General features: G+C 37.9%; 1 protein-coding gene across 3 annotated transcripts; it reads right to left on the bottom strand.

Annotated features, from left to right (window-relative positions):
* Positions 1 to 366: 366 nt before the first annotated feature.
* LOC145996866 (uncharacterized) lies at positions 367 to 20,296 on the bottom strand. 3 transcript variants are annotated; one of them, XM_083133411.1, is made up of 4 exons: positions 19,905 to 20,296; positions 14,252 to 14,428; positions 10,221 to 10,694; positions 367 to 1,538 (listed from the first exon to the last, which is right to left on the bottom strand). In XM_083133411.1, exons 2-4 carry the CDS (start codon positions 14,380 to 14,382, stop codon positions 686 to 688), a joined length of 1,458 nt encoding a protein of 485 aa, XP_082989537.1. In that variant the 5' UTR covers positions 14,383 to 14,428; positions 19,905 to 20,296; the 3' UTR covers positions 367 to 685. The 3 variants fall into 3 exon arrangements, with proteins under 3 accessions (XP_082989537.1, XP_082989535.1, XP_082989536.1); XM_083133409.1 differs by lacking the exon at positions 19,905 to 20,296 and adding an exon at positions 18,999 to 19,121; XM_083133410.1 differs by lacking the exon at positions 19,905 to 20,296 and adding an exon at positions 18,596 to 18,608.
* Positions 20,297 to 27,840: the final 7,544 nt, after the last annotated feature.

Below are 27,840 nucleotides of genomic sequence, written 5' to 3'. Positions count from 1 at the left end.
ATTCCCGCATTAACATTCAAAAGGGTTTCGAATGTAAATGTCTCTCTTACTGAGGGGATATATACAGATGATTTTCACATGAAATTTGAAACTTTCTAAAATTTAATTTCTCAACAAATCTATCTTTCTAAATTGAGTACAGTCATACGAGTAAATGTCCGCTTGAAATTCTAAATTATTCTTCAGTGTTTCACATTCAACAATTTTTTATTTGTACCAACAGTGTTCTTAAAATGGAAACAGTAATACTCAATGGAAATTTCACATATACATGTATTCTTGGTATTTTTGATTTGGTAAGTATGAATTTCAAGGAAAATTTCCATATTTTTCTTTCAAAAATAAGACTATAATTTTAGCGTAAATACATATTATTAATTCAGTGCATTCATACAGCAAGCTCATCCTGACTTTTTGACTTTTGCACAAGTCTCCTTTTACATAAAATATCCTGTAACTGAACAAATGTCTTTGTGTCTGAAATTAATTTTACAGCTTCAATTTTCAATTAATGTTTTTCGCTGTGGGGATTGGTATTGTTAATTCGCTCTTCCATTATCAAATCTGCAGTTGTAAAAAACTTATTTTTGTCTTGATGGCATTCACATGAACAAAGCCAGTAGTAAGATCTCAAATGAAATTGCAAGTACATTTTCAGTATATTTCTTCTTGCACTGAGCAGATTCTATGGACGAATAGCCTCATGTATTTTCAAATGCTTTTTCAAGTATGAATTTACAGAAAATCTCTTATTGCACTGGGGGCATTCATATGGACGAACTCCCTCATGGGTTTTCATATGAACTTTGAAGTTTGCACTTTGAGTAAATCTCTTATTGCACTGAGGGCATTCATATGGATGAATTCCCTCATGGATTCTCAAATGCCTTTTCAAATCTCCACTTTTGGAAAATCTCTTCTTGCACTGAGAGCATTCATATGGACGAATTCCCTCATGATTTCTCAAATGCACTTTCAAGTGTCCACTTCGAGTAAATTTCTTTTTGCACTGAGGGCATTCATACGGACGAATTCCCTCATGGATTTTCATGTGTCTTTCCAAGTATATACTTACAGTAAATCTCATATTGCACTGAGGGCATTCATATGGACGATCTCCCTCATGGATTCTCAAATGGAATTTCAAATGCCCGCTTTGTATAAATCTCTTTTTGCACTGGGGGCATTCGTATGGACGATCACCCTCATGGATTCTCAAATGAACTTTCAAGTTTTCACTTGTAGCAAATCTCTTATTACATTGAGAGCATTGGAATGGACGAATTCCTTCATGACATCTCAAATGGGCATTCAAGTTTCCACTTGCAGTAAATTTCTTATTGCACTGAGGACATTCATATGGACGAGCACCCTCGTGAATTCTCAAATGGATTTTCAAGTTCCCACTTTGAGTAAATCTCTTTTTGCACTGAGGACACTCATATGGACAAATTCCCTTGCAGATTCTCAAATGGTTTTTCAAGTTTCCACTTCGAGAAAAGTTCTTTTTACAGTGAGGGCATTTGTGTGGATGAACTCTGAAAAAAAAAAAAGGTTCTCATTGAGCAACAGAGCAGAAACGAATAAATCATGAAGGATACTGTAAAGAGTAAAACAGATAGATTGGAGCAAAGAGAAGGGGGGGGGGAAGTGAGAGATACTGTCATGCTAATACAGAAGGATGAAATAGAAAATTTGAATACATTGAGAAAAGAAAAATAGGAGTTGGAAGACATATGTTACTATGCACGTTAAAAGGATTCTTGCTGATGTGTTGTGAATTAGATTTTCAAGGGGTGTGGCAAAGGCATCTTTCTGAAAAACATAAATGGCTTGCTGTTGTTTTTTTAGTGTGTGTGTGTTTGTTCACATCAAAATTTACAAAGTTTCATTTTCCCAATTTATTTAATTGAAATCAAAATGTTTCACCCACATACACACAGTGTACACAATGATTAGATAATATGATGATACAAGAAAGTTTTGTGTATGTTTTTATGTACCAGTTTGGATGTCATAATGATAAGATTGGTATTTTGAACTCGGGAAAAATCAACAGCTTCCCTGAAAAAAGAGGATTATTTTATGCGAGCCTGGTGTAGGGATGTGATGACCCCATTGCATCGCCCAGTGGCTTGTTCAATGCAGATTCCGACAGATTAAGTTTGCAGCAGGTTGTATGTATTAATCCACGTAAAAACGGCGCTCAGCATCTTCCGTGCCAGTTTTGCCTCAACTGCCGAGCTGTTCATGTCACAGACAGTGAGAAAATCCGCAGTATTGCAGCGGAACTATATTCTGCACGCACGTTTGGGTCTGTATATGCGAAAAGTTGCTGCAAACTTAACCTGTTGCGGGGCTTAGTCAACCAACAGAGTAAAATGGTTAAAGGGTCAAAATTTTGCTCTGTTGGAATGGCTCTATAAGCATCCCACAATTGGCAGAGGTTGGGTAATGTTGGTGGACTACTAATGTTGGTGGACTACTATGTGGTCCTCCCAGCTACATCCGAGGAATCTGCTGACCAACGACACGGGCGGTTCTCCATTCTCTGCACTGTAAAAAGTTAATGTCAAGAATCAGCAACATGAGGCCATGGATGTTTCTAAGGTAAAATGTTCAGGAGGTAAAACAGCTTACCATTCAGATCTAAATGCGGGGACTACTTTAGGAGGTCCCCTGACTAAGGATAGATTTACAGAAAGAACAAGGATACTAAATTAGGTACCTGGAATGTTCTGAGCCTTTACCGACCTGGGGCATTTCAGTCTACACTCATTGAGATAGTTAAGTATAAATTTAACATAGTAGCTTTGACGTGAACATCAGCACGCGTGCACATCTGCACAATTCCAATTTTCGTGCTCATCGGCACAGCATTTTTATCTTGCAGTGTTATTGTGCTCATCCGCACGCACCCAGCAGCCACCTGGTGCACACCTAGCCTCATGACCTTGGGGGCATGGAGGGTTGTTTACACAGCCTAAGAAAACATATCCATGCAAAATTTAGACGACTTAATACATGCCGCTCAAGAGCATGGAAAAAAAAACAATGATTATATATTCATATCACATTTGATCCATACCTCTAGGTGGCTTCGAGAGAAGCCTTGTCGAGTTTATTCCATACTAACTGCAAGTACTTCGTTGAAAACATTACATGCCAATGGGGTACAATGGGGTAGCCTGAAGTATTTACACAAATTAAATTATCTACTCCAGTTTATGCATATACATTAAACTCCTCAGACATTTCTTCAAGTCAACATATTATCTCAAATTTTCAAGTATGTCATTTATCCTGTCATCAAGTTTAATATATGCTAACTTTCTCCTCTTCTGCCGGTTGCCGTACACTTCCTGTCTTCTAAGGGCATGGAAACTTAATGTGGTATCATCTTTTAGCACCTTTACCAGAGAGAAAATGTGCGGTGTTTTCCTTGATATGGTGCTGTTCAATCGATGGTGCCAACCTTCAATGACGTTGTTGAACACGATAACACTGCAAGATAAAAATACTGTGCAGATGAGCACAAAAATCGGATTGTGCAGATGTGCACGTAATCAGCTTTCCAGGAAGTTAGGTGGCCAGGAGAAGGTAATTGTAAAACTAAAAATTACATTTTTTCTATGGTGGTACTTAGTCATGATTTTGCAACAGGCTTCTTCATTAATAACAATCATCTCGGCTCTTAAAACAGTAGAATTTATTAATGATAGCATATCATAAGCAGTTTTACAAGGTAGGTTGTGTAAAACTATCTTAATAAACATACATGCACCAACAGAAGATAAAGATGATTTTATGCAGAGTTAGAACAGATCTTTGATAAATTTTCCCAGTATGATATGAAAATTCTGTTAGGTGATTGTAATGCACAGATTGGCACAGAAGAGGCATTTAAACCTACTATAGGGAAATAAAGTCTTCATGAATTAAATAATAATGGTAAACAATTAATTACTTTTCCAACCTCAAAGAATTTAATTATGAAAAGTACCACTTTCAAACATAAAGATAACTATACCTGGTTCTCTCCAGATGGTAGGACTTATAATCAGATAGATCATATTCTAATTCATATAATAAGGCACATTAGTATAATTAACATTTGTTCACTTAGAGCACTGCTGATTTTTTCCTATTGACTGATGTTTGAATTGTTGTGTCAGGGGAAAGATACATCCATGCCAATTCAGAACTTTCTCGTACAACAATGGATATTTCTTTCCTCAGAGCACAAAAACTATGTTCTAATAATAAGGATATCAAAAATGAAGAAGAAAAGCTTTTTAATATAGTGAAAGAACATGGCTTTTACACTAACAGAATAAACCAAATAAAAAGAAACAAGTTGCAAGAAAACTGAAAGGAAAAAGAAAAGTGGACAAAGATGAGAAATCTGTTGAAAGGAAATTAGTTTGTATTCTACATAAAATTGCAAAAATTATTTGAAATTGTTTTTAGATCACCAAGGAGTTTGGAATGTATATTTAATGAGTACAAAATGAGAAAATTTGTACCAGATGTGGAAACCACAGGAATCGTCTAATATATAAAAAATGGATGTATGTGTATGTGTGTTTGTTCCGGGATAACTGTCGAATGCCTGTAGCGATTTCAACCAAACTTGGAACACATATCACTTGCAATCTCGAAAGAAATACTGTGGGGGTAAGATACCACTGGCACTCCTAGGGGTGGGGCAGGAGGGGGCAACATGCAAAAATAATCGAAAACGACCGATTCGAACGCCTGGAGTGATGTCAACCAAACTTGGAACACGTATCACTTGGATTCTCGAAAGAAATACTGTGGGGGTAAGATACCCCTGGCACCCCTACGGGTGGGGCAGGAGGGGGTGACATGCAAAAAATAATCAAAAACGACCGATATTAGTGTGGAATCCATAGTTTTCGGGTCGTTAAGATGAATAGTAACATTCCTAATACCGTTCCACTTCAAGTTCACCACCTATTGGGATGGGGGGTGAGAGGGAATGAAAATTAAAATGTCAAGAATGACCAAGATTTGTGTCAAATCCGTAGTTTTTGGAGTCACTAAGCTAATTGGTGACATTTACGATGACCAAATTTGATACCCATATGACTTACAATCTGGAAAGAAATACTGTGGGGGTAACACATCCCTGGCACCCCTAGGGTTTGGTGTGGGAAGGGGTGACATGTAAAAATAATCGAAAACGACCGATATAAGTGTGGAATCCAAAGTTTTTGGGGTTGCTAAGATGAATAGTGACACTACCAATGTCGTTCAACTCTAAGACACCACTGGCACACCTAGGGGTTGAGGTGGGAAAAGGGCGAAATGTAAAAATAATCGAAAACGACCAATGTTGGTGTGGAATCAATAGTTTTCGGGGTCAGTAAGATGAATGTAAAAGGACTGATATTAGTGTGGAATCCATAGTTTTCGGGGTCGCTAAGATGAATAGGGACACTCCCAATGCCATTCAATTTATTTATTCTTGCTCTTGGAGGTGGAGCTAAAAATGTTGTTCATAAATTGTTGTTAAATTTATATCATAGTGAAATTGTAAAAGATATTACTTTATAATTTGTATACTGTACTTATACATTTAAATACCTGTAAATAAAATTAGTTACATTTTATGTTATAGTTAGAATTCATTAACACCCGGGCAATGCCAGGTAATCAGCTAGTATATAATATAATTTGTTCATGTTCAAAGGATTATGTAGGACAAACATCAAGGAAAATGGGGAAAAGATGGTACAAACACAATTTAGAGAAAATAAATTTAAATCCAAAAAAGGGTTTGTCAGCCCACATCATCGAGGAGCATATGATTAAAAAGAGAAGGGTTTTAAAAAGAGTGATGGGAAACATGGATCTGAATGTCTGGGAAGCTTTGTTCATTGCAGAAGAACACTGGAATAAATTAAATAATGAAAATGGTAACATAGACCCACTATGGAGTTTTCTTTTTCACAAGTAGAGTAGGCCACCATCTTTAAATTTAATGTAACAGAAAAGATCAAGAATTTCTGTAAAAATAATGATGATTTTGAATTTCCTGATGATTTTTGGGACTTATTTTATTTATCAAATTTTATTAAACACATTGTTTGTTTCACAGTTAAGTTGCTACATTACAACAATGTAACATTGACAAGATCCATTGTAATTCAGAAAGTAACCACCGTTGTAGCATGGCGCTAGTAGTAGTGGGAAACCGTTGATACATCACGCAATCTGTGATTCAGTAAACTTCCAGCTGTGCTAGTGAGAGCATCGTAGTGCTGCACGTGTGCTGGTTATAATGTCACAAAATGTGTGCTGCCATCGAAAATCCCGCCAAATGCAAGGTACGCGGAGTGATAAGATTTCTTTTGGCAAAAAATCTGCCAGCGGCAGACATTCATCGTCAATTGTGTGCTGTATACGGCCCGAACATTATGGGTGAAGGTGTTGTGCATTAGTGGATCAGATTTTTCAAAGAAGGAAGAACAGACATTCATGATGAACCTAGTAGTGGTAGGTCTTCTGTAGTGAGTGATGATTTCATCAAGAAAATTGACGACAAAGTTTGTGAGAACGGTCGATTCACAATTTTGGAACTTTCTGAAAAATTTCCGGACATTTCTTGGACTGTTGTATGAGGTTGTCTTCGGAAAATTAGGCTACCTGAAGTTCTGTGCTCGGTGGGTCCCAACAATTCTCACGAAGATCCACAAAACAAGTCGAATGGTCTCTGCCTTAGACTTTCTTTCCTGCTACAACATGGTAGGGGAGGAGTTTTTGAACAGAATAGTGACTGGCGATGAGACTTAGGTGACGTGTGTGAATGCTGAGACAAAAAAGAGTCAATGGCATGGGGGTCATACCAGTACTCCAAACAAGCCAAGGAAATCCTGTCAAACTTTGTCAGTGAGGAAGGTTATGGCCACATGTGTTTTGGGATGCTAAGGGAATCGTGCTTGTTGAATTCATGGAACGTGGTACGACATTCACTTCTGAAGTTTTCTGTAACACTTTGCAGAAACTGAGAAGAGCCATCCAGAATGTCGCAGTCTGCTGACATCTGGGGTTGTGTTCGTGCATGACAACGCTAGTCCTCACACTGCTCGGTGAACACAAGACCTTTTGCGACAATTCAAATGGGATGTTTTTGATCATCCCCCATACAGCCAGACTTGACTCCTTCCGATTTTCATCTGTTCACTCACAAGAAGAAGTGGTTTGGGGCACAGCACTTCGCCGACGATGAGGATCTTCAAAATGCTGTGACAGGTTGGTTGAATTCCCAGTCGGCCGAGTTTTATGAAGAAGGGATTAGTAAGTTGGTGAAACGCTATGACAAATAGAGGACAGCTGTACCTTTCAGATGCAAAGTAAAAATTTGTTGTATCTAAGCAGGTGTTTACAGCCAAACTGTGGTTACTTTCTGAATGCCCCTCGTATAACTGATTCCTTTTTTGTTGAAAATCCTTAACCATTGCTGTAACTGTATCTTTAATCAAAGTAATAATAAATGTCTGATGAAGGGAATGTGTGTTCTGAAACGTCAGAAAAAAAACTGTTTTATGCTTGTAACAACCGTAAATTAGAAGAGAAATAATTCTAACCCCATATGTTAATGACATTACAGGTAATTATCAATGTGGATTTAAACATAACACAACTACAGATCAAACTTTTCACATTGGACACACAGAAGAAGTGGGAATATAAACAAAATGTCCATTAAGTATTAATTGAACTTTAAAAATCATATGATTCAGATAAAAGGGAATACCTAAGAAACTTGTTAATATGATGCAATGATGAAACACAGTAAAATTCATGTGGGTGTTAATATGTCTGACAAATTTACAATTCATGATGGGTTAAGACAGGGAGATGCATTATCTCCATTGCTCTTTAATTTTGCCTTAGCATATGCTGTTAGGAAGGTAAATAAAACCAATGAAGGACTAAAATTAAATGGGCTGACTCAGTTGTTAGTATATGCAGATGATGTAGACATACTATGGAATGATACAAATACAATTAAGAATAATGTTAAAATATTTTTCAAAGCAGCTAAAGAGATAGGTTTGGAAGTTAGCAAAGATGAAACTAAATATATGCTTACAGGCTGAAACCAAGTGCTAGGTAATAATCAAAATCTAATTATTGATAATAACTTGTTTGAATCAGTTTCCAAATTCAAGTACTTAGGGGTAATACTAACTAATGAAAATTATATTAAAGAGGAAATAAAAAGCAGACTTAATTCAGGAAATGTGTGTTACTTTTATCTTCATAAACTCTTATCCTTGTGTAAAACATCTAAGAAACTAAAAGTTAAAATGTAAAAAACAGTAATTTTGCCTGTAGTATTATATGGATGTGTAACTTTTCCCTTATATTAAAAGAGGAACAGAAAATAAAATCCTTAGGAAAATATCTGGACCTAAAAGGGATGATTGCCCTTGATTTTAAGGCAACAACACAACCACTGCATCATCAGGGAGACACTACGTTTCTTTATTCTGAATTATTTGATTACTACCATATTTTTATCCATGTATTCCTAGATACAGGGTGCGGCAACCTAACTTCCTTTTTTGAAATGCACGCCATGCAGCCTGTAGAGGTCACAGCGGGGCGGGAGTGGTCTCATTCGACAGGTGCAAATCTAAAGTTTCCTTTGCGTCCCGGTCAGTAGCCATCATGCATAGGAAGAGTGAGGAGCACGCATTTGCCGTCGAGGCCTACTTTACGAACGGATCTTCTGTTATCGCAAACCAGCGCGCCTTCCGAAAGGGCTTTCATGTAACCCCGTTGGGCCCTGTCCCGGACCGGAAATCAATTATTACCTGGGTCACTACGTTCAAACCGCGAGTGCGACAAGATGAAGAACAGGAGCCCCTCGGCCCATCCGATCACGTGAGAACATTGAGGCAGTGAGAGCTTCAATCTTGCGATCACCACGGTGTTCTGCACACAAACATGCGTCTGCCCTTGGACTTTCCGATCGTTCAGTGTGGCGCATTCTGCACGATGACCTTCATTAACATCCCTATAAGACCTGAAGGCCAACATCCATCAAGAAATTGCCAATATTCCCGCTGATATGCTGGTTCGGGTCATGAAGAATGCCAGAAATTGGCTTCTTCAGTGCATGGACAATGGGGGGGCGTCACCTCCCTGATATGATTTTCAAAACTGTGTGAAACATAACTTTAGATATGTACCTACAGTGTAAAAAAAAACATTAAACAATTCTAATTCATCACATGGGTTTTATTGCTTTCTGAAATAAGGCAGTTATGTTGCCAAACCCTTTATATTACACGAGTAAATTGCTCCTTTGGGTTTGGGCCAGGATTTGAGGACTTTATAAACTCTATGCAAGTGTGCAGGTAGGTTGGTAAAGTTTCCTGTGCACCATACTATGCAATATATACAGGGGGAAATGGGAGTAGAGCCCTTCTTCAATCTTGGCTATTTTGGAAGTGATGAGATCAGTACCATGCTGTGGCCACCCCTATCCCCCCCACATATAACCATTTATTTTAGGCTGGATGAGCTACAGAGCAGCTCCATATGGAGACACGGTCAAAAAAATTCAGACTTTAGATCACTCACCATCGAAATCGAACCTGGGTCTCCAACATGGCAGTCAGACACCCTACTGACTAGATAACTGCAATTCCAACAATATAGTTCAATCATAAATTTTTGACTGTGTAAGACCATTATGAGTATCTGTGCAAGTTTATTAATTTCTTTTACAAATTTTGTATCTGTGGGAGGGTATTTTTACTGCTGTTTAGCTGTTAATAACTAGTGCATGATGATCCTGTTTTTTTGTTGTTTTTTTTTGGAACAAACACCTAAAATGAGAACTAGCAACTAGTCATCATTTCTACATTGTTAACAGTTTTAAAAATACAAATGACAGAAATTCAATACTCTTTCATTATCCATATTGAGCAATTATTAACCAACTATGCTGGAAGCGTGGGTCTATAGGTAGGGATTGGTTAAAATCTTGGAATTATGTAGGCATTGGCACACCCTCAGAAAATGGGAGGGTACTGGTGCAGTCATGAAACATATATACATTGTAATACAAACCTTTAGGACAGTTTTTCCAAAATATATAATCTATATTTTGGCATCTTTAATGCATATAAATCCACCCCTTCTAATACATGTACATTGTAATGGAGATTGTTGATTACCTGGAATTAGCTTCATCTTTTGCTGGGTAGTTCAAATCCATATCCATTTCTTCATCATGATATTCCACAACTTCCTCTTTTATGTATATGCTTTCCATCTCTGAAATCTTGTTTTCTTCTTCATCGAACTTATTTTCCTCCCAATTGAATGTATTATCCCCTTCCTCAGTTTCTGATTTGCAGACAACTGATTGTTCTGATGTATTTACATTTCCTAGTGAATCAGGTTTTGTATCTGGTAATATCACAGAACCAACATTATCCAAATCATTCTCACAAATATCATTCACTTCACTTTTGAAGGATTTGTGCATTGATGTTTTTTCATAGTTTGTATCATCTGCTCTTAAGGAAGAACTGGCATTCAGAAATACTGGTACGGAATTACATTCTACAATAGGATTTTTTAGAAATGTGGTAAAAGAGGCTTCATTATAATGTTCCAATTCTGTGCTGGCAGATGATATATCCTCACTGAAATTATCAGATACGAACATATAATAATTTCATATTATTTCAAGATATATCTTACTCAATTCTGTCTAGCCTTAATTTTCTTTCACTACACTCTTATTACTATTGTTATAGAAAACTGCAAATATCCAACATTGTTAAAAATAAAAATAGGGGACCGAGGAGAACATTACCTTATCACATAACATACACTCATTGATATCATATACTTCATGTACCACATACCATAGAGGTTACATATTAATTTCTCAATACCAAACTGCAAGAGCTAGTAGAGATGTTTTTTTTTATGTAGCAATAAAAGTGATACTGCAACATGAAGAAATTCAAAGTTGGGGTTGGGTACCCTATTCTACACCCTCGAATTTCAATTTTTTTTTTTTTCATTATGAAGATTATTTGATCCTATTTGTGAATAAAAAAGAATTGGAGTGCGGAAAGAAGTACTTACGACTGTACAGCCTTTTAAAGTTGAGATTTTGTCGTTTGAAATTGTTGTGTACAAATTTCCCACTGATTCTGGGCTCCGCACCTGGGGTAATTGACTTACCGCCTCCTACCGCTACCACGGCCACGCCTTTATCTATAGAGTCCCTTTTTAAAGGCATGTTAGAAATTGGCCGGAGTCACCTGTCCCCAACATTATTTCTCACTATTTTCCACATTGACACATGAAGAAACAAAAATTCAAGGCTAAAAGTAAAGCTAAGAAGGTAACTTACCTGTTTTCCCCAAGGCCAGGCATTGCAGGTCGAAGTTGAAAGTGAAAGTCGGAAAGTGAAGTCAGGCGTACATAATAAGTCGTCTTTGTTGTCCTTTTGCACAGAATATTACCCTACCCCGTTGTTCCATGATAAAAATAAGAAGTCGCAAATGATCCCAGCCCACAAGTCATGCAGAAAACGGCCTGCAGTTGCCGAAAAGAAATGTGCACGATGTTCCACAAGATAACGTATTCACACACGCTGAGGATACCGTTCAACAATACGTTGAATAATATTCTTCATCACGTCTCGTCGCTGTTTTCCATACCTGTCAAACCACATGAAAGCATCCAGATATTCCTGCAAAAAGTGGGACCACATAACATTCCTTTTCCTCATATTCCTTTTTTGCAACAGACCAATATCCCTCAATCCTGTTAGTGCAAACTCCTGTTACCGGATCAACGAAGTGTGCCTTATGTTTCACTGTCTTGTGAGTGTAAAGGGAAACACCCCCAAGACGTGAAATAATTTGTAAGGGGCCCATTCATCTAAACAGATTTCCGTTCCTGGAAGAACATGCTTCTCGATCAACGGAACGAGGGTTTCGGATGTACGATCGTCAACAAGCAGAAGCAAGCCCCTTTCTGCGTTGCAATCGTATATGCCGAAAACCCACCGTTCCTCTGTTGTACTTCCTCCTGCAAAACACACTCTCATCCATCTGCACAACAGAGCCCACATCACCTAAGCTGTCGTCTGACTGAAGTATCTTCCAGGAGCAAATATCTCACAGATACCGGTAAAACCGAATAACGTTCTTCTTTCGCAAACCACAAATATCACATCCCAAATGAACACTACTTCCACAACACCAAAGAAACATCAACGAGAATATGTCGCGCCAAGGCAACTTCATATTCTCGAAGAATGTTCCCGATGTCACGGAACGATCAAACCTACACTTTGGACAATGCCACCAAGCCAACTCAGAATCACCTGTGCCATACCTTAATCTCATAAACACATTCCTACGATACCTTCTGGAACACCGTGCACATTTCCTCGTAGCAGCCAGCAGCCCATCTCCCTGTAAGTCAAGTACAATATCCCGTATTTCTCGTCGAACAAAGTCCTCTATGTCCTTCATCCGTTGAACGTCTGTCTATCTCATATTTAGTCCTTCTGTCTTAATTCAATGTCACACAAATCAATCTCAATGTCTAAAGTCGCACAAAACAATTGCAATGTTTGAAATGTCCAATCCGCCAATAAATTAAATAAATAATATATTGAAATCGCAAATTATCCTATTGCACAAGTCATTCATAACAAAAAAAATTGCAAATTATCCCATTGCACAAGTCAAAGATAAGAAGAAAAAGAAAATGTTCAGACGTGCGCCTGTGACATGAATCCAAGATGCGCCATGATGAAATCCCTGCAAAACCGTTTTGACGTTATATAAGGAATCTAAATATTGAAAGACGTAAGTTTCCTAGCACGTAGATCTAAAAACATTACTTTCCGCGCTATTTAGAAACATCGTTTCTTATGAAGAACTAATTTTTGTAACGACAGTATTTGAAATGTGCGAAAAATCGAAGGTGTAGAATAGGGTACCTGAGCCCAAAGTTGTACAGACGTCTCTTCACACAAAGAAAATTTCACAAAAGTAAAAGGCCTCAAAAAGAGGGGAGGGGGTGGACTTTAACTAATACCTAAAAATGTCTTGCTCTGCATTCTTTCTCTGCCCTGCATTCTTTCTCTGCCAAGTTAGCTTCATTACCATATTGATAATATATGTGACAGATGAAGTCCCAAACACAAGTATTTGTGTTCATTAAGCATAATCAGAAAAATGGAACTAGGAAAATTGAGCAATCAGTGTAAGTTGTTAGCAACTAGTGTAAGGGAGAGTTCACACTAGTGACATCTTTATGGACAATGATGCCTGTCTGGATCAAGACATGCTGGCAGCTGATTTTCTAGACAGGAAATTATCCACCACAATGAATGGGCAGCAAAGTCAGTGGATATGATCCCCCTTAAGCATGCCTGGTATGCATTAGGAGAAAAAGTTGCAACCAATCAGCCACCACAAAGGGCACTTTCAAACTCCTGCATTGCTTTCTTGTGAGGAATAGGACCAGCTGTCTGGAAAGCTCTTGAACCACACCATATAGGACATGACACTTTACTGAGAGGCATGTGTGGCTGTTAAGAGTCACCATATTCAATATTATCTACCCAGTTATTGTTGAAGTGAATTTATGATTTTGTTCATATTTTTAATGCATCTCCTTGACCTAAAATACATTTGCCACTTTCATTTTTAAAACTCTGTTGAACATCAGAGCTGTTTTCTTTCAGTTTTATAATGTTTGGTGCCATTCTGACTATTTGATAATGACCTGTTTTTCACATCGTAATTAAGCTTAAATTTTGGACATGAGTGTACAATACAGACGCTTCAATTTTACATATGTATACCCAAAATGAAACACGAACCTTATGTTGTACAATCATAAGTAAATTGTCAATGTACATGGCCATCAAGATTACTTATTCATGTCTCTTGCACAATATTGATACTTTCAGCACTACATATGCTATATGCATGGTCTTCACATGTAAAATAATCATTAATATTATTTGATTCACGTATTTTACGTGTTGTTAATATTCATCATGGTTGTGTGGTAACAATCTGTATAAATTTGTTCAAAATAGTTTTCAAGCATCAAATTAGAATGAATAGAATGTAAACCAAGAAGTGCAATAGATTAAAGATGTTTAAATCGTAAATTGCATTCTAAAATTTCGATTCCATTTAGTATCAATGCAAATTACCTTCTATCCAAATGAACAGCTTCATTTCGACTTGATTCTGACAATTCAGAAAACTCTGTCGCCGGCTCCTTTTTCAAACTCTCAACTGTCTCCAATATTTCCTCTTCTGTAAGTTTCTGGAAAACATCCATTTTTGTTCTGACAATTGTCAGTTGTATCTTGAATATATGCAAATATCTGCCAAGAACAAAGCAATGACTGCATTAAGTAAATTTCTTCATTGCTTGAAATATAATCACATTCACTGCATTCTAAAATTAAAAGACATTTAAAATTAATTACATTTGCTTGATTTGTTTTTTAATTTCCTTTCTGCCAATTTTTGGCTAAGCACAAAGATGAAAATGAGTGATCACATGATGCCAGCCTGGGCTTCCAACCTGGAACCTCTGGCATCGTAGTTTCATCTGTTAATCAATCTGCTATGGAAAGTGGCAGAAATTTATTATACAATACAGGATCGTATACTACATTGTTTGCTTCATTTCAGGTAAACACAGGGTTTAATGATTACAAGGGTTTTCCAAGCATGTCAATTTATAATGGGCAGTGTAGGAAGTATGTGTGTGCCAGGATAGTTTGATTTGATTAATTAGAAAATCAATTTCACTTCGCTTTTGTGCCACTTTTCGTTTTGATTGATTGATTTGTCTTATTTTACTTTGCTTTTTTGTGGCACTTTTGATTAATTTGCAAAGATGGGGATGAGTGATGATATGATGAAATTGATGGACACTCACAAACATACATGCCCAGGCCATACCGGGTGTTATAGTGCGATGTGCTAACACCATTGAATGGATAGCACAGCCAATGTCAGGCATGCCTGGCACTACCATTTGACATAACCAATGTTGTCACTACACCTTGTAATTAAAAAAGGGTACTTTTTATGTATATGTCATAATTAAATGCATATCAATTTGTGGTTCCTTTTTCTTATTCGATGAATACCCACAGAGATAGACACACATTGAAAATTATTGGAAGTGACTCCAAAACTCACTGTTAATCATGTTTGTTTTTACTTCGGACAATAACTTTTTTCATACTTTAGTGGCTTTTTTCTTTTGCATACTGAATGTAAGGCATGATTATCTTGTGCAATGTTTCAAAAATATCCACGCACATAGTTAATACAGAGTGTAAGTTTCATATATCTAGTGTTTTTTGTACTTGCGTCCATTCAAAGTCTTGGTTGCCCTCTACTTCTGTCAGATTCTTTGTTATTCTGGTTTGCAAGGGCATCCAAAAATTAAGCTTGGATGAAACAGAGACTGCATTTAACTGTATAACATACTTTATTCCCTTAAAAATTGAACAAACACTTTTCTTTTTAGATATCAAAGATCAAAGGTGACATTCAAATTAAAATTTTGACATTTTCATAGAAAGACAACTTTTATAAAAAAATACAACTTCTCCTTTAGCTTCCAAACAAACCAAAGATGAAAGGTACACCATTTATGTGATGTTTTACTTGACCTTGTAAGGCTACATTTTACATTTTTTATAATGATGGCAAGCCTTTGCATGGAAAGATTTATTAATAGAAGCAGTGAAAATCCCACTAATTTTATATCATAGTTTTTTGGAACATACTTTACACTTCAATTTGAAAAAAAAAAGTATGATACCTGCTCCGACTTATAGTGATAATATAAATTTAGTAACGTAAGATGTTGATAATTTAATAATTTTTCATGACTCTCAGTGCAAAGGAATCTTGGTGAAAACATTTAAGTTTATAAAAAAAAAGGTAAAGTGATCAGCATCACGCCCCTGACCGCCTTTACCCCCCAGGTACCCATGTCATTTGACGCTGGGTGGGCACCAGGGCTGCTTCCAAAGTTTATAAACCTTAGAAAAAAAATCAAAGTGATATATTGATTAAACTCTGAGAAAGAACTTCTCCTCTTAAGCATTGCAGGCTACCACCATGGCCTAATAATGACTGATCCATGCAAAATTTAGCCTCCTGTCTCTCAGTAACTATGAGGTCTACAGAATAAATATTTTGCACGTGTTCATACCTTGGTATTATTAACAAATACACCACGTTTAATACAAAATTGGTTCCAGCAAGCGGAAAACATACATAGGGAGACATTTGATCCCAAATAATTCATTTATATAAAAATCTGCCATCTCAGAGTACATTTGACACTACTTATTAGTAAAAACCGGTTGTATGCACACTACAATAGCTAAATAAAAAAAGGAAAAGATTGCACAATGGAACTTACAAGTTCTAACTTCAAAAAGAACATCGAAAATTGCTATCAGCACAGCACTAAACCTAACAGTCCTAGCCTAAAGACATAAAATTATGAGCACAAATAAATCTGACACTCCTAATGATAATTCCATTCTATTTTGGTTTCACAAATTTTTAGTCCTTTGTGTTTGATTTAAAATATTTGGTAACAGTTCAGTATATCGGAGACACATTAAAATTGGATATTTTGTGTTTCGCATGGTTCGTTGAGTTGAGTTGGTGTTTTTAAGTCCACTTTATACATGCACAGTAAGGATAATTGGGACTGGACCTACAGTTTAAAGTGGAATCCGAACCACTATGTGCCTCCACCGGGTATCGAACCCGGGACCCCTTGATTACAAGGCAGCAACGCTACAACTGCGCCATCGGGGAGGCTGCATGGTTCGTATTTACCAACTGTGTATTGTAGAACATAGTTCAAGGTGCCATTATGCTTTTTACACAGAAACAAACATAATTTTTCACATAGAGAGTAGTTTTTGTTATTCCTTTTTTCGCTTCCGTAACACCCAATATGGCGGGCACAGGTTAACTACCATTGTAGGTATGCAGTGCTTCCAACCTTCTTCACCGAAAAATACCTACTATTGTGTTTGTCATGTGTGCAAATTGTACATTATGCACGGATAGCTAATGGATAGCCCCACGAACCATTTCCGATAAGGTTAGGTCAGGCAAGCATAGTTAAAAAAAGGGGGTTGGAAACACAGACAGGGGGTTACGTTATCAAATGTATGCAGCATCCGGTTCACGTAGCGAAAGCAATGGCACTTGTGAGTCGGTGAGATATCTCTCTTCAAAAATACATGATTTCCTGGTCAAATAGATTCCACGATGAAAGAAAATACCTCAACGAACATTGGATACCATAGATAAAACTCATTTCCGTAAGTAGTTTCGGTAAAACTTTGATAGTGTCCCAATGGATTTCATTGTTACACAAGAAACTACTTACTGAAATGAGTTTCTGTAGCATTTAGAAGTTCTTATTGGTATTTTCTTCCATCAAGAAAAACGATGTTGTCCGTATATGCTAAACTGAACAAAATGAGTGCTAATGGAACCTAACCTAACAGGCTTAACCTAACCTCGTAGGCATACCTCATCCCCATGATGGTTCGTGGGGCAAACGTCAATGGTTTGTGGAGCTACCCGTGGATGATTTTTGGGGCTAACGTCAATGGTTTAATAATTATTCTTCATGTAAAAAATTGAACATTTTTCGTGAAAAAAGCAAAATAGCACCTTGAAAAATCTTTTGCAATGCAGAATATAAATGTTAAAAATGACAAAATAAACGAATAAGAGGTGTTGGGATGCAAACAAAGTTTTACTGTAGTTTCTTCTGCAAAAATGTAGGAATGTGTCTCCGATATACCAAACTGTTACCAAATATTTGGTTCAAGTTCCTTTTGCTTTATTTCGATTTGCTACATATGCAAATTTTACATGGTTCGATTTCGATTCACATCTGTACACACATACTGCAGAGTTTTAGTGATTACTTACTGCATGTTTCCTTCACACTGGTTTTTTACTTTCATATACTTCTGCACTTGCCAACAGCCATTCGTTTACTATCAAAATGTTTGAAGAGTTTGTTCAATACATGCTCTCGTAACTTGATTAGGTGGGTCAGATTTAGTTCCTTTACGTTTTAACAACCATAAATGCTTTCGTAGTTAGGTTAGGTGTGCCAGGTTTAGTTTTCTTAGCAGTAAAATATGATACCTAACTGCTTTCTGATACTGATGGTGGCCTGCAAGTTACCTCTAAAATCTTATTTTACTAATAAATTGGACTCTTTCCAAATCAAAACTGTGCTGATTAGTTTTAGGAAGGTACCAAATTACTTCTACATTCATTCCTACTAGTATATGATACTTACTCTTACTTCCATCAATGGAGAATGTCTTGTCCATTAGGAGTGCGCATGCTTGCACAAGGCAACTTTATTTAAAAATCCAAACAGTGCTCATTAATTTAAGGAAGATTCAAATTTTGGTTAACATTTTACTATACCGGAGACGGATTTCTTCAAATTTACAGGAGAAAGTACTTACGCAAATCATTTTCTGTAGTGTTGTTGATGTTCGGGAATGTAGTTTTGATCCATTTTTATGCGAATGCATGTGGTTTTCTACGAAAATCTATTTCCGACGTGCTATTGCTGCTGCCGCCATTTGCTTTCTGCACGAGAGCACAATACACTCCCGTATTGTCTGTATATGCTAAATTGAACTAAAGGAGTGCTAATGGAACCTAATCTAACAGGCCTAACCTAACCTAGTAGGCATACCAGTACTACTTTACTATACAGGAGACATCTATCAATGATTTATTTCGCAATTTTTTACATTGCTAACCTACTATTCTGCATTGCAGAACATTTCTTTAGGTAACGATAGTATAAGCTGGGGACGGATTTCTTAAAATTTACAGGAGAAAAGACGAGAAAGTACTTACAGAATTGCGTTCTTGAGGACTTTCTGAAGTCGGGGAAATTGTTTTTTAGAATCGTGCAACGTATTTTGCCTGTAAATAAGGTATTTTTCATCAATCATGCATCTCCGTTGTATGATAGCTTGTGCCGCCATTACCGTCGACTACGTGAATCAAATGTTCTGTGCGTTCGGTTATGTAACCCCCTCATAGTGTAGCAATCACACGGAAGTTTGACAAGATGACGTGTGAGCGGTTTTTTTTTTCCAATGTAAGGTAAGACTCTAGTTTACGTCCTTTTCATAAGGAATACGTGTCATATATCGTTGGAAAGCTTATTTTATAAGGAATTCAACAACGTAAATCCCAAAGCGAGCAAAAATTTCCTGAAGGAGTAAATCGAGAAAAACCGATGCTGTCCGGATATGCGCAATTGAACGTACTGAGGAATTTTTTAGATGATGAAGCACACATTTAGGGGTGAAATGAGTGCTAATGGAACCTAACCTAACAGGCCTAACCTAACCTCGTAGGCATACCTCGACCTCGTGAATGGATAGTGGGGCTACCGCGAACACAAAGAAGCAATCACCATGCAGATAAGGATGTAGAGTCTAGCCTCAATTTTAGCTTAAAAACCTTTTGTGAATAGTTTGTGCGCCATTTATCGGTTCATAAGTTTTGAAACACTGCACATCAGCTGACGATACTGCATATCAGCTGACGATAGATAACGTGAGTCAAAATTTGCCCGCCGAATTAGCAACGACCAATAAATGATTATAATGTTAAAAATAACGCTTTTTCATGGGAAAAAAGTGATCCCCAGCTTGAAAAATCTTCCGCTATGCATATGAGGTAAGTAGCAATGATTTTTACTTGAAAACAAACGAGTTTAATGTGTCTCCGGCTTATACTACTGTTACATACCTTTCTTTAGGTGAAATAATGAATTTCTAACGAAAATAATGTCTATTTCTTAGCCCAAAAACCATTGACGTTAGCCCAAAAATTCACGATAGCTCCAATATATTTCACAAACACACATACTGGAATTATATACTGATGCACTGTTACACATTTTACAGAGGTAGTAATAATAGTTAAGTAGCAAGAATGGATTTGCAATGACGTGAGAATTTCAGTGTTTTAATAAACTTGCTGAAATGAAATGAATGTTATGATTTCAATTTCAAAGAGTACACTCGCCTCCTTCTGTAAATATGCTGAACAAACTGCCGGAGAACCTGCAAGTTTATCAATAAACGATGTATAAAACACATATTACTTATTCGTTGTCCTTACACAAAATCAAAGTATATATAGAAAAGGTAACGCATTCCGACGATTGCCGAACTTGGACGAATGCGTAACGTCACCGCAAAGACACCAAGCTCAATTGAAGCCAGGGTTGCAAATCTTTTTTTTCTTTTTTAGAAAAAAGAACAAAACAAACTTTCTTTTGTTGAAAACACGTATTTTTGTTTTAAACAAAAGAAAGTCGTTAAAGAAAAATACTCATTTTTATCAGTACAGTGGCGGCAAGGAGATCCCTTTGGAGATAAGAGGTGCGTTCCGAAAGTCTTAATGAAACGAACGCATTCAACGAAAATAACTGGGCTCGTAAATCTGGTGAAACCAGTTACTTTACAGACTTATGGGACACTCTAGACAGTGTTAAAAATGTAAACATAAACGTTGGTGAGGTCTTGCCCGGTCCCCCCGGAGCTTCCGGTTTAGGCCAGTTCCCGTTGTTTCCAGTACAGATTCACCGGCACACGAAGTAAGAAATGAGCGCTTGTTTTCATAAATTGTGCGACGATAGTCAAGAAAGGTATTTGTTGAAGTTCTACTCATGGACGTCCGCAGGATTTTTTCCAGGAAGGGCAGGCAAGGTATTTTTTTTCCAGGGGGGCAAAGGACACATATTTTCCTCCAAAATAGTGATGCCCTCTCAAAAAACACTATTTCAGTCTGAAATTATAATGTTTCTTCAACGAATTTATAATAATTAACATAAATTACTGTGATTGAAATGAAATTATGTGTAAAATATATAATTTGTAAGTACACGTTCATTTTCCAGGGGGGGCGTGGCCCCCCTTGCCCCCTTCCGGACGCCCATGGTTCTACTAGTGATATTATTATATTATAAGGTATGCTTATGTGAAAGTTTGCCAACAAATCTGCAGAAGTAATGACACATGCAAATGCTAGTAAATATGTGTGCTTTCAACTTCGCCTTTCCGCTTGAGGGATTTAGGGAGAGCCTATGATGTGCATGCCACTTTTACTTGCACGAATTTACTTCAAACAACAACGGAGTTTTCAGACTGAAGCGACAAGCGATATCGGGATTTCGCACAGAATCATTCGATCTAAAGCAAACCATTCACCACGCTTGCGCAAATAACAGGACGGGGCAACACAATGCACGCTATTCATAAAACAGCTCAGGTGGCCGCGGTGGCTCAGTCGGTAACGCGTCTGACTACCATGCTAAAGGTCCCGGGTTCGATCCCCGGCCGGTTCAAATCCGGGAACTTTTCTAACGGTGGAAGCGGCCCCGGCGCCCACCCAGCGTCGCATAACATGGGTACCTGGGGGAAACCCTGGGGGGTAAAGGCGGTCAGGGGCGTGATGCTGATCACATCACCCCCACTCACGACCGGATCAAGAAAGTGTGGGGCGTTACCCCCACACCCCCTATACGCCTTCATGGCGTGGTGCTATGCACAGGGGAACACTTTACCTTTTTACCTCAGTCCGAGCGACATGAAAGCGAGAAGTGACAGCTGCAATGGACATTTCCACTTTGACATGAAAAACGTTTTAAATCCATTCATTTTACAGATAATGACACAAACATGAGATGTGCAAAATATCTCGGCGATATTTGTTTCGGTTCTCGAGAAACACACCTTCAAACACCGCTGAAATTCACCTCCTACGTCACGGATTTGAAAACGTCCTCTCCACGGACAAGAGGTCCTCTGACGTCATCACTTAGAAATGCGTGCAAGCGGGGCTTCTGCTCGTCCCGTCAACTTAGCATGAGCCGCGGAAGCGACAGAAAATTTAATTGTTACTGTGTAAAACAAGTATCTTACAACTTCCAGTGCAAAAATCTGTGCTCCATTTCTTGGAGATGAATTATACCCTAGCAGTATAGTAGTATTTACTATAATTCAGCCACTCGGTGGAGGGTTTTCCCATTAGGGTGACAAAGCAAACCTTGTAACAGTCAATGGTTGAACACGTGAACAGCCTTGTTCATTGCGAATACATAGGTTAGTTCTGACTGGCAAGAACTTAATGTTATAGGAATGCCTTTTCTGGAATTACAATTATTTTCGTCATAATATTTTCTTCACAAATTTTAAGATAATACTTTTAGAACACACTGGTTTACACGCCAATTTCTGCAATATAAGAGGTGATACAGTATAAAAAGGTACGGTAAGTTTTTAAATTTCCTACAGTAAATGACAGTTTTCATCAGTTAATATATATTGCAAATTTTTGTATTTAGCCTACTTTTACGTCGCTTTTCCGTTCACTTTGTTTAACCGCAACGATGAGAACGCATGGTTAATTTATTATGTATCATCTCTTAACATCACATTTCTTCCCACTTTTGGCCAATTGCTACAATGAAGATTAATAACTACAAGCAGTATTCGAAGTCGGGGTGCAGGAGTACACCCCCCCCCCACACACACACTACCACCAACTGCACAATCTAAGTATTACCCAACCAGCCACGATAAGATAGGAACTTTTTCTTCTGTCCCATCTCATTTCGAAATCATTCACTTGTCCCATCTCCTTTTATGAGACGAGACGGAACATGCCTCGTCTCGTGAACAACACTAACATTAACAATAGAAGCATCCCCCTAACTGTCTCCAAAGTCTCGAGCACACATCCTCCCATGTAACAATTTCCAGTTCAATGAAATGTCACTCACAAGGAAACAGTCATGCCCAGGTAGAGTTAAACCTGGAACATGCGACGCGACTTCCTCAGATAAATCATGAATTTTGTGTATAATAATTACAACGCCAGTTCATTCCTGGTAATTCTGAACCTGCAGTTTGGTTTGCATATATAAGCAGAATAATATTTAGTTTTTGAGGGCTGTACCGTCGAAACGAGGAACAAAAAAAATATTAAGAAAGTTTTTTTTTGTATTTATAATGATAAGCCATTGCATACGTTGTTAATTCTATATTTTTCTAGACTTGAGACGAGAACGAGAATTGCCCTCCAAAACCCGAGACGGATGTTTATAAATTGAGACGAGACTGTCAATGATACATTTACAAATAAACACGAGACAGACATTTACTACTCTCAACGAGAACGAGACCAAGGCTGCCATGTCTCGTCTCGATAGGATCCTTAGTGGTGAAGTTGTGAACCAACCAATTAATGCGTACGGGTTAACGAGATGAGGCGGCTTTTTTCGCAGTACAAAATTCAAAATAATTATATCGTACCATTTCAGTATATGTATTTCATTTCAGTGTATGTGGTCACACTACTTATTAGTATTGATACTTTTCTGTTCATCTTGTGTCACTACGTTTTTAAGAACCAAATTTCTTTAATATGATTCGAGGGGGAGAAAATAACTGATTTGACAGTCTCAATGTAGTTTCTTATCGCAGAAATTCCGAAAACTATCAGGAAATTGCAGATATTGGTCTGCAGTCCCATCTGGTGTGTGGAATTACGAAATTTCCTTCCCATCCGTATCCCGTCCTACACGTCTCTAATTTAAGAGAATGAAATAAGTCCGAAGGAATTTTTTTATGAACAAGCGGATAGAATAAGGAAACTGGTAATTTTAGTATGCCCTTTATATACGCCCATGGTTATACACATTATTTCCTTGTAATAATTATACATAAACTAAGTATAGATATGTGCTGTGCAACTAATGTAATCTTCTCAGTGTATTTTCTCTTATCTGCACAAAAATATTTGATCATAATTTGCGCAACAGAAATGGAACACAAACTGAAATTGCATTATGGAAAAGAAAGTTAAATAGGCTTTATAAATAAACTGAAGAATGTGAAAATTCATATTTTGCACTACATAGGTTACGGTAAATATCGATAAATTTAAGTTTAAAAAATATTTTTGAGTGTCTGGTCAGCAACCAATTTTATAAGCAATATTTTTCGCATGGCCTGAGAACACACAAGCAGCTGAACCCTTTCATTTATTTTGCACGTGAGCAGCAGGGATATTTCATAGAAGAATGATCATTACAAAGCACAGCTTTTCTTTTTCCTATCGCTCCTTCTTCCATTATTTAAATCGGTACAGATTTGTGAAACTGCTGCACGTGTTCGCTTACCGTGGGCTAAAGTCCGCGCGTTTATTATGTCCCCATCGGCAAGCCTTTTATAAAACTTAACACTGACAACAATAGCAAACAATAGCCAAGCCGCTCCCGATAAGCGCGTGCACTCAGACGTTGTTGCCACACTTTCTTTACTTACATTTCTTGTAGTTGCAAGGCGCCTCTCGTTATTTTTGCTCCATAACCACGTGCGGGGTTGATTCTTTTTAACTAGTTGTGTTGTGTTATGGTGCTGTTTTGTTGCTTTGTTCTAGTGTTGTGCTTTTAGTTTTTTCCTTAGACTTTGCATAATGCAAGTTATCACTCACGGTAACGCGTCTGACTACCATGCTAAAGGTCCGGGTTCGATCCCCGGCCGGTTCAAATCCGGGAACTTTTCTAACGGTGGAAGCGGCCCCGGCGCACACCCAGCGTCGAATAACATGGGTACCTGGGGGAAACCCTGGGGGGTAAAGGCGGTCAGGGGCGAGATGCTGATCACATCACCCCCACTCACGACCGGATCAAGAAAGTGTGGGGCGTTACCCCCACACCCCCTATACGCCTTCATGGCGCTATGCACAGGGGAATACTTTACCTTTTTTTATCACTCACGGCTGCTAGTGAAAAATCCTAAGTTTGAAGACAAAACTGCAGAATATTATTTCCTTCATGGAGAGCACAGGTGCCCACCCTTATCAAAGCCAATGGCGCATTCCCCCAAAAAATCATGTCATGCGTCCCCCCAGATTATATCATGTGCCCCCCAAAACAAATCATGCGCGCCCTCAAACCATACCGTAATTCACACAAAGTATTTAATTAGACAGTGTGTCTACCGAAAGTAACTTTTTCTTAGATTTACAGAACACTATACTTGATCTGCCCTTATCCCCTAAACAGGGGTGCCCATCACTCAAGACCACCCCTAAAATCGTTCATAAACCCCCGAAAATAGTTTGGATGAACGTGTAATAGATGATGTCTATTTGAATGAAATACCATGTTACATTGTCCATATTTTTTGATTGTACGATTTTCGAAAAGACTTAAAGCTAGCACATTGATTGGTTAAATGTAGTAAATTAAAATATGTAAATATGCATATAAATGGTATTTTTGAGTGGGTTTATAAAACTCAATTTGAGTATTTAACACGTTTAATTCAGAATCCCCCCAGAACACCGGTGTCAATTAAGGCCTAATATGTAAGAGTTGGATATTTCTCCCCCCCCCCTCGATAATACCCTTAAACACTTCCTTTTTAATCTTTATCTGTATTTATTTTCTCTTTCCATATTCTTTAATCTTGTTTCTCTTTCTTTTTCTTTTTTCCTTACAATTTCCTTCTGATTTTCCTCTCTATCTCTTCAATTTGGCAACATCGCTTTCCTACTCCAGTTTGTTGCTTCTACTTCAAAAGAAAACCGCCAGCTTGGGTGTTTCTTTTAACAAAGAGTACCGCTCCCTTTGTTAACCGCTGGGGATATAATGAACGCGCGGACTTTACCCATCCGGAACTGGATGCTCGAAGCAGACGACAAGCGAGCTCTCCCTAAGGAGTGACGTAGTAACATGGCGGCGGCGTGTTTTCAACGCCTGTGAAGTTCTCCACATTCCACATTTCCTCAGCCACAAATACAAGCCACGCCCACGCCGCGCCCCTTACGGCAGGGTTACAATCCCAGAAACCTGACCTTCCCAGGCAATATGTAAATGAACATTTCGGATAGTAGTAAATCATGAAAGTTTAATTTCATGATTGAAATACAAATAATATACATCAAAGAACACAAGGAAATGAAGTTTCACGATAATTTTCTACAAATAACGAAGATATAACCACCCGAAGAATGACTCTTTTATCGCCATATGCAACCGTGACCGTTCCAGACGCGACTTGCATTTTCGACCCCTAAGACCAATGAAAGTTCCATTTCATGACTTTACAAATAAAGAATAAACATCAAGGAACACAACCAAAAAAAGTTTATACCGTGACTGTCAACAAATAACGAAGATATAACCATCCCAAAAATGACTTATTTCTCGCGATATGCGACCGTTACCGGTCCAGCCACGAATTGCATTTTCGGCGCCTAAGACAAATCGAAGTTCAATTTAATGATTTTAATACAAAGAATAAACATCAAGGAACACAACCAAAAAAAGTTTATACGGTGACTGTCCACAAATAACGAAGATATAACCATCCCAAAAATGACTTATTTCTCGCGAATTTTGATTCGTTCTAAGAACTCAAAATGCAATTCGTGGCTGGACCGGTACGGTCGCATATCGCGAGAAATAAGTCATTTTTGGGATGGTTATATCTTCGTTATTTGTCGACAGTCACCGTATAAACTTTTTTTGGTTGTGTTCCTTGATGTTTATTCTTTGTATTAAAATCATTAAATTGAACTTCGATTTGTCTTAGGCGCCGAAAATGCAATTCGTGGCTGGACCGGTAACGGTCGCATATCGCGAGAAATAAGTCATTTTTGGGATGGTTATATCTTCGTTATTTGTTGACAGTCACGGTATAAACTTTTTTTGGTTGTGTTCCTTGATGTTTATTCTTTATTTGTAAAGTCATGAAATGGAACTTTCATTGGTCTTAGGGGTCGAAAATGCAAGTCGCGTCTGGAACGGTCACGGTTGCATATGGCGATAAAAGAGTCATTCTTCGGGTGGTTATATCTTCGTTATTTGTAGAAAATTATCGTGAAACTTCATTTCCTTGTGTTCTTTGATGTTTATTCTTTGTATTTCAATCATGAAATTAAACTTTCATGATTTACTACTATCCGAAATGTTCATTTACATATTGCCTGGGAAGGTCTGGTTTCTGGGATTGCAACCCTGCCGTAAGGGGCGCGGCGTGGGCGTGGCTTGTATTTGTGGCTGAGGAAAATGTGGAGAACTTCACAGACGTGTGTTTTCAGCGCAACGCTAGCCTCGCAACTTTGGAAGTCTCGTTTCTGCCTTAAACTGGACGCAGAGAAACGCGAGAACTTGCAGGGGTCATTTTTCCAGGGTGTAGTTTTTAAAATTGTTGTAAAAAAAATTGAGTGGAAATGTCCATTTGTCGTGTCGCTTTAATTCGGAAGGTGTTGTTCAGGGACGGCGCCAGAAATTTTCGACCGGGTGGGCAGAAGCTCCATATTGATAGATTAGGGTGGGCAGTATAAATGTAAGACCATGTATGTGTACGTAAGACGCAGTGGTCAGAAGTAGCGAGCTACTTGTAGCGTCGCTACTGTAGCTAGCTACAAAATTTGTAGCTGTAGCTGTAGCGACGCTACATTTTGAAAATTGTAGTTGTAGCGGTAGCGAAGCTACAAAATTCCTGTAGTTGTAGCGAAAATTTCGCTACAGCTACATTTTTTCTCAGCATTTTGAGGTGAATTTTGAATGTGGCAACAGCGTCAGAAAAAATCGATAATAACCCTTAATTTTGCAGGAGGTTCATAAAGACAGTTTATTACATGGAGGTACAGATTATCTAGA

This window comes from Lepisma saccharinum, chromosome 13 (genome assembly GCF_977018435.1).
Source record: "Lepisma saccharinum chromosome 13, izLepSacc3.1, whole genome shotgun sequence".
NCBI lineage: Eukaryota > Metazoa > Arthropoda > Insecta > Zygentoma > Lepismatidae > Lepisma > Lepisma saccharinum.
Note: the sequence above shows the minus strand (reverse complement) of the source record. Positions and strands in the feature narration are given on the sequence as shown.